Source organism: Rhipicephalus sanguineus, unplaced genomic scaffold (genome assembly GCF_013339695.2).
Source record: "Rhipicephalus sanguineus isolate Rsan-2018 unplaced genomic scaffold, BIME_Rsan_1.4 Seq4242, whole genome shotgun sequence".
NCBI classification, from domain to species: domain Eukaryota; kingdom Metazoa; phylum Arthropoda; class Arachnida; order Ixodida; family Ixodidae; genus Rhipicephalus; species Rhipicephalus sanguineus.
In genome coordinates this window covers 23,738-31,149 of record NW_023615219.1, presented here as the reverse complement: position 1 = coordinate 31,149, position 7,412 = coordinate 23,738, and the positions used below count along the sequence as shown (strand labels likewise).

General features: G+C 45.8%; 1 protein-coding gene across 1 annotated transcript; it reads right to left on the bottom strand.

Moving 5' to 3' along the window:
• Window positions 1-4,289: 4,289 nt before the first annotated feature.
• On the bottom strand, window positions 4,290-7,096 carry LOC119377251 (uncharacterized). Its single transcript, XM_037646812.2, has 3 exons — window positions 6,616-7,096; window positions 6,482-6,520; window positions 4,290-4,478 (listed from the first exon to the last, which is right to left on the bottom strand). Exons 1-3 carry the CDS (start codon window positions 6,836-6,838, stop codon window positions 4,366-4,368), a joined length of 375 nt encoding a protein of 124 aa, XP_037502740.1. The 5' UTR covers window positions 6,839-7,096; the 3' UTR covers window positions 4,290-4,365.
• Between the last annotated feature and the right edge of the window lie 316 nt (window positions 7,097-7,412).

Here is a 7,412-nt window from a genome sequence, read left to right as displayed (position 1 = left end):
CCAGTGCACTTAATGAACCACCAGATGGTGAAAATTTCCACAGCCCTCCACTACGGGGTGCCTCAAAACCAAATCGTGGTTTTATCCCCCAACGTATGTTTGACTTCAACACTCAACTGCTCAAAGTCATCGACAAACGTGCCATTGGTGAATGGATGATCACTAAAGTAACTATATTTGCTGGAAAAATGGAAATAAGCCCCAAAAAATGCGACAAGAGACTGGAAAATTTACAAGCAACTTTAGGAAAAAAGAAGCCCAAATCCACTTATAAGTGGAACTGGCACCTCTGCCCAGTACACAACATGCTTGCATGGTTCACTGTATCAGCTAACATTGGCAAAGACAAGTGAAATGATAGTGTCAACCTTATTTTGTATGTCCCCTACATGGCAGGTGGCAGTTGTCCAATACGCTTCAAATAGCTCGGCAGAAATTTCCATATTGGACCAAAACGATTTTGGGGCAGCCTGGTAACAAATGCTGATCAAATAAATGCTTGTAACCCAACATTACAGTAATGGCACACATCAGTAATGCCACGATAATCACCTGCCATGGCAGCTCAGCAGGCTGAGCTGCTGCGCTGCCAAAGTCAAGCACAAAGCACAGGACAAAGTGCAGACAATTGACACAGCATTAGCCTAGTGTGTCTTCACTTTGCCTTCCCTAGAGTGCTGTTAAGATTCCATTCTAATAATCTACTAACGAACAAGTCCAGCACGATATGGCAACATGGGTTGACTATAACTTCTTGTGGACTACCTTCAGTGACTGTGATAAGTGAAAGCGAAGATATGTACAGACTACATGCAACACATTGATATGCCAATGTGTTGCAACATTGCACCAAAATTTTCAAAAACTGTGTCAATTTCTGAAAAGTCCAAGCACCTGAGAATTTTTCTACGATTACACTCACATAAAAAGCAGCCAGACTACGCGCACAGCCCTCTTGCCTATCAACAAATCATTGGCCTAAATTTCTTTTTATGGTAAGCGCATGACGCAGTATGGTTGGTGCTCATATATAAACCTTCAAGAGCACACACAGCATAAGAGATTTATTGATAAATATAAAGTCATTCCTGTTTACTAAAGTGTGCCTGCTGGATATGAAACATTCAATGGTCCTCACTGAAAAATCCACAAGTGTAAAACTTTACAGTTCAAATAACCAGGAAAGCCGAAATAGGGGGGCCCTCAGTTGTGACCATGCTCAGACTATATTTTGCCAGAAAAAGTGGAAGCTAAATGAGTTTATCAAATCAAACTCTTGCCAATCAAGGTCAGGTTTCAAAAAAAATTCCTAAACTAAAAAAAGGAAAGTTTATAGGAGAGTCCAAAAGAAATGCACAATGTGCAAAGCCTCCTTATAGGCACAATTCCTCACAATGTGCACACAGCCACAAATTAGCTTGCTGCTGCTTCTCAACATACATACAAATGCCAGCAGTGTTTCGACAAATATAAGCACCTTCTTTACCACTGGAAATCACAGTACACTTTACCGGCAAAAGGGTGCAAATAATATCAGTTTTATGTTGTCAAAAAAGTTGTTCCTGCATTTTCCAAGTGAGTGGATGCACAAACGGAGCAGCATATGTAGTGCACTGGTTATCTCCTTCCTGGCTTTTTCTATAGAACTTTTCAAAGTCTGTTCCCTGGGCGCCGCCATAATCCTCTTTGGGCTGCGCTAAACCCCTCAAAAATACACTGCCGAAGCTGTTACGTCAGCCATTGTACTCCCGTGCGCAGCCCAGCATCGCAGCATTTTTTTCTCTCCTGTGAAAAAGTCTATATCGAGTGCATTTCAATGTTTCATTTCGCAAATCGAATGACTGCACCGCATTAACGACCTGCAAACCAATTGCAAACTTTTTTTACAGGTTTTTACAGGAGGGGGTTTTTTTAACAAATTTTTTTTTAACAGTGAGGCACCTGTCTTCACACACAACTATATCAAAGGTGGAGATACCTTTCCACTGCTTAAGGTCAATTAACAAGTGTTATCAAAAGACTTATAACATTTCAGGGCAGTTGGTTTATGAAATTATAAGTGTCACAATTTATGACAAACCATTATTTAGAAAAAAGCACAGGAAAAAATTGTCGGTTGTCTAGCGCACACCAAGAAAGAAACGAATGAGCACCAGACAAAAAGTGACCTTTATTTTTGAAGATCACTTGCCACTATCCATGACAAGGTACTCCCGCAAACTACCTTCATTCAAGTTGATCACTTTGTCGCGCTATATTCAGGTCAGACTTGGAGCGGCCACCTTTCCAGTCTGCCCAGGGCCTTATAATTTGATTGAAACTTGACATTTTTTTATTCCTAAAAAATGGGCAAGTCATATACGGTAAAGCCCCTACAAATGCTAGCCATTGTCAAGTACAACTACGTGATTGCCTCTTAAAGCATTCTACATAAGCTACTCTTTTTTAGTCATATGCTGCAACTTGGGTTCAAACAGTGGTACTGTGTTTCCACTAAATAGATGCATACAAACTGCAACTACTCCTCACACCGAAAGGAAAGCTTAAGCAAGCTTGACTGCTTTGTTATCACTATAGAACAACCAAATGCTCTGTTGAACACTACTGCAAGACTGTCAAGGTCATGCTCCGCAAGAGAATGTGGGCTTGACTTTCTTAATCTGCATGATGTGTAAATTACATCCTTCTGATGTCACAACCTGGACAACTAATACAATTGTTTTCTCAATACCAGGAAACAATATTTCAAGCTACATTAAATAAAATGTAGCTTAATATTATTGGCCATATGCATTAATTGGACCAAGACAACAAAGCAGGCATGGTAAGGTGTTCATGAAGCTCAAAATGGAGAACATGAACAGGCAACCAGTTACAATGGAGCTCAGAACTTGAGCAAGAAGCACAGGGGGAATGAAACTTGTGCAATTACTTAACCACAGGAAGCCACTACTGTAATTGGTTTCCAATTTTGCCTCCTGTTTACAAGAAATTTGCAATAACTGTACAAGTAGCAACCAAAATGCTTCTATTCCTTTTTTCCCAGCCTAGCTATTTTTAATCAGCAGTACAAGTTAAAAGCACTTTTTTTGCTTTCCTTATGGCCACTGCACAACCTACACAAAATCTGGTATGACCATGGAACTATCCATTGCTCTTACAGCACTTTGGTTAACAGAAGCCATACTTTAACTGAGGCTCCGAAATGGCCCTGGGCTGTATAATTTGAATAGCTCTACTTGTTGAATTTGAAAACCCTAAATAAGCAATAACGCACAATAACAGAACAGGAACCAAACCTAGCAGTACCCATTCATGCACACGAATCATGCCTGTCTTGCCAATGCTGAAAACAAAAACAGCAAAGGCAAAGATTTCGCAGATACGGCCAATTTATGGCCTCTTCATATCACAGTCCCATGCTTTTGGAGCTGTAACTGTTATTGAATGCAACAGCCATTAGCAAGATGTCACTGCCTAGCTATGGCCGCTCGCAATTCACTGTTCACAGTGAATCGCGAGACTGCTTTTTGTGCTTGCATTTCATGAAATGAAGATTTGTTGAATCTGTATGCTTACAACTGAACTACAGAAGCAAGTTTATTTGGCTTACATTTCAGGTAATGTTACTGGTGCAATATACAAACTCAATGGCTTTACCACGGCTGAATGTGATCGACATCAACTCGCGCTGCGTGTATGGCTGGTTAGGGCCAACATGCAGCCAACAAAGCAATATAACGTGCTACCAATCACTTCACTATCCACGGAGAATGCTACTTCTAGCAACAGCACAAACACCAGCTTACAAACATCGTACTGCTCAAAACTGCGCTCTGCATTTGATTCTCAGCACCTATACATTACACACATGTGGCCAATGTCGTGGGAAGGCGGGTGGGAGGTCAGAGTTAATAAAATTGATTCGTAAGAAAGCTGCACACCTTACAAGCCTATTTTGCATAGACAAGTGTGGCTGAGGAATGTACAGACCGAATTTCATTGAGATCCATCGATTTCTGAATATCACCGGAGGATGGCCTTAACAAGGCACATAAATGGAAAGCTAAGCAGTGCTATTGTTTTACTTGATAACGTTTTATAATTGTGTCACCAAACCTAAACTTGCTTATTGTACTAAAGTATTGCAGCAAGCATAAGCACATCCACAAACTGAAAAGTACATATTACTAATTTCAACAGTTCTTTGTAAGCAGTTTTTGGTCTTTTCATTAATGAAGGGCACAGAAAGAATGCATGGTTAAAGACCATTCTGCTACAGAGCCTTGCTGAACAAGCTCTTTCTCATTCCACTGGATTGTGGAAAGAGCAAGAGTCATAATCATTAAACTTCTATGTATGCTGTCACTTCACATGAACAGAAGGTAGAATAGAACAAAGGCTCCTTAAGCTGAACAGCAAACTGTGCCCACCTTCGTTCTCTGTATTCAGCGAGTCTGCTTCACCCAATGGGGGCCCTGCAACATGACAAAAACAGTATAAATACTGCATAATATGTGCATAAGGGAAATCTGTAGAGTCAAGGCTAAATGTTTTGTTAATGCACACAGCTGTCAAAGCAGTATTAGGAGAATGAGTTCTGTTAAGGTATGCTTTAGTGTACAAGTGAGTACACCTTGATTACTTGGATCAGCAGTAATGCACTCGCGCAGCTCCTATCACAAAAAAAAAAAAACGGTATCAGAGCAATGTACTCCGATCTCATGAATATCCAAGGCACCGCGCTAGATAAGTTACCTCTCCACAGTTGCCAGCCAACAAGAAGTCGCATGGCTTCGACCACACGGGGTTTGACGGCGAAAGATGCTGGCGCCGCGGCTAGTAAGCAACTGCGGCCTTTTAAATAACGCCTGGCCCGAGCGTAAACCCCACGTGTAAAACCTCCTCCCCGACATGGCGCCGCAAAATCACGCAACACACCTGCCGTTGTCGTGATCTGATAAGGACAAAACTGCAGGCCACGGACTCGCGGCGCGTTTGACCGCAAAGAAGACCGTAGGCTGCTGGGCACTAACCCAATTACGCAACGTACGAGATTTCAAAGGGAAGTAGCAAGGCAGAAACACAACCTGTAGTCTCTGGAAAGAAATTATGCGACTGCGCTGCTGTGAAGCCACGCTGCAGCACGGCACACGTAATTTCGACGCCACGCACAATCGCCCATGATTTGACTGAGCATTGCCAGCCACTAGCAAAGGAGCCTAGCTGCGTTAGGGTTAGAACCGAGGGCGGTTGTGAGCCATCTCGCTTTACTCGAAAATGACCGGCGAAGTGCGCGCCTAGGGCAACGCCTGCTGCAGTAAACGCCCAAGTAGCTCTCGGCTGGTCGCTCTCTCCACCCCCATGGGCGAGCCCGAGCGGCGTCCTCGCCGTTGGCGTTACCGGGACAATGGAAAGGCGCTCGCGTCAATCAAGACAAGCACGTCGCACGCTTCATGCGTGCCACACTCACTGGAACTCCGCTTGTGCCTACGTCAAACAAACCGATCAGCAGCAACTGTTAAAACGCGAACAATTGTTTTACCATAGCGAGCGCTCCCGAAGTAAAGGGCACATAGAGGCTACAGTGAAGGTAAAAACATACAAAAGTACCAGAACGCCGCACGATAATTAAGAGCCACAGTGGAGTAATACTGCATGGAGAAAACTTTTCTTCGCCCACGAGAAACAAGGACAGATGCACAAACTATACTGAAGCTAAACGACCTCGCACCAATCGGCGGGCAGTCAGCTACTCCACAGTGCAATTTTAAATTTGAAGCCGTCGTAACCGCCCAAACCGTCAGAATTTCAAGAATGCACGCACCGGTTTCCGAAAAACGATGCTCAAAAGCGAAAGACGAAGCCGACAGCAGATATGCCAAGTCACAAGTTACACGGTAGGCTGGCTAAACACAAAAACAAGCAGATGTGATTGCCAAAAAGCGCAGCCCCACGCAATATTACCAGTCAACCGCGTCACGCTGACGGAGGCGTCATCGGCGCCAAGGAAACTGCACATACAAGGGAGAACGCGCGCGCTCATTCCAGCAAGTAGCATCGTCGAATTCAGAGAACTTAACAATGATGCCGAAAACACGCCTACAACCAATAGCAGCCGGCCAGTAGTGTTTATTGACCTCCAGGAATTGTCAACACCAAATTAGAAGTAGTGCCGCAGAGCAGCACGCGTAAACAAGGACGGTATGCTACGACAAGGCATCGACCTACGAGGAGAAACTGCAGCAGAGTAACTGCGGCCGAGCTTCGGCACACGAACCAACAACCAGAAGCCGCAACGAGCGCCATAGCGCCCGCCGCGGGCGGCCCTTTGAAGGGACAGGCCGCTAGGCCTAACTGCGCTTGGCAGTAGGCTTAGCCAGGCAGAGCAGTCAGTCCCCCGTAAGGACCGCACTTCATCGACGCTGATCGACGCCGATGACGGATCGGAAGCCGAGATCCAGATCGTCTGCGTACTCACTCTGATCCGGCACGAGGCCATCACCGTCGTCCGGCATTCCTGTAAAACGGCTCGCGTTTAGAGCAGCCGTAGTCGCCGTGCCGCGCCATTGCAAGGGAGAATCGCGGCGGCGCCGTACACAACACCATGCTCACCCGCCATGTTCCTGCGAGCTCTCCACGAGGACGCGAGGGTGGGCAAGAGAGCTCGGGAAAGACTGGCGAGGAGAATTTCCGAGCGACGACCCTCATTGGCCTCAGCACGACCTCGCGCCTTAGCACTCCTCCGCAGCCTCCGCGCGCATCGGCGCACGCTCTCGCTAACAAAGTTCCTTCCGGTTCTTTCATTGGAAGAGGGAAGTGTGACGTCACTAGCCATCGCCAATCTGTGCGTTCGCCGGCCGTCGGGGTTGGGAGAACCGAGGGCTGCTCTGCACACTGCCCTCGCCCTCTTCGCCTCCTACCTCCTCCGCACGCGCGCGCGCGCGTGCGGGGAAGACGCGCGTCGCTGGGGTGGAGACCCTCAAAATTTCCAGAAAACTTTCGCCCGGCGAGTAGCAAAAAAGGTGCAGATCTTTCGTCGACGTCTGAGACCGGGGGTAAACATAACCTCTCCGCGGCGTGCGCCACATTTTCGCAATGGTAAGACGCCGGCTTACTTACGCTTTTCCTCCTCGCTAGCATTTTCAGGCTTCCTTTCGTGCATTTCACGATGCCCGAAGGCTGGAAACTAGCTTTGTCACGGTGTCATTAATGAGACAGCTCACAACTACCACCTCATCGGCACCTTCGGTAGGTTTCAAAAGTATTCCACACACACAAAAAGAAAAGATAGACAAGAGAAAAAAAATGACACACTAACTAGTCTCAACGAAAGTAATGAGGCGGGAGTGAAATGCTAGAGCGCCAAATTCATGTTCAGTTAGAGTTGGCCACAGGCAACGTAGCGATTC

Bases quoted from the DNA above. Each gene is read 5' to 3' on its own strand.
- LOC119377251 (XM_037646812.2), bottom strand. From the start codon at position 6,838: ATGGCTAGTGACGTCACACTTCCCTCTTCCAATGAAAGAACCGGAAGG. The intron at 6,521-6,615 runs GTGAGCATGGTG...GCCGTTTTACAG, and splicing joins AGCTCGCAGGAACATGGCGG to GAATGCCGGACGACGGTGAT. The intron at 4,479-6,481 runs GTGAGTACGCAG...GTCATGTTGCAG, and splicing joins TGGCCTCGTGCCGGATCAGA to GGCCCCCATTGGGTGAAGCA.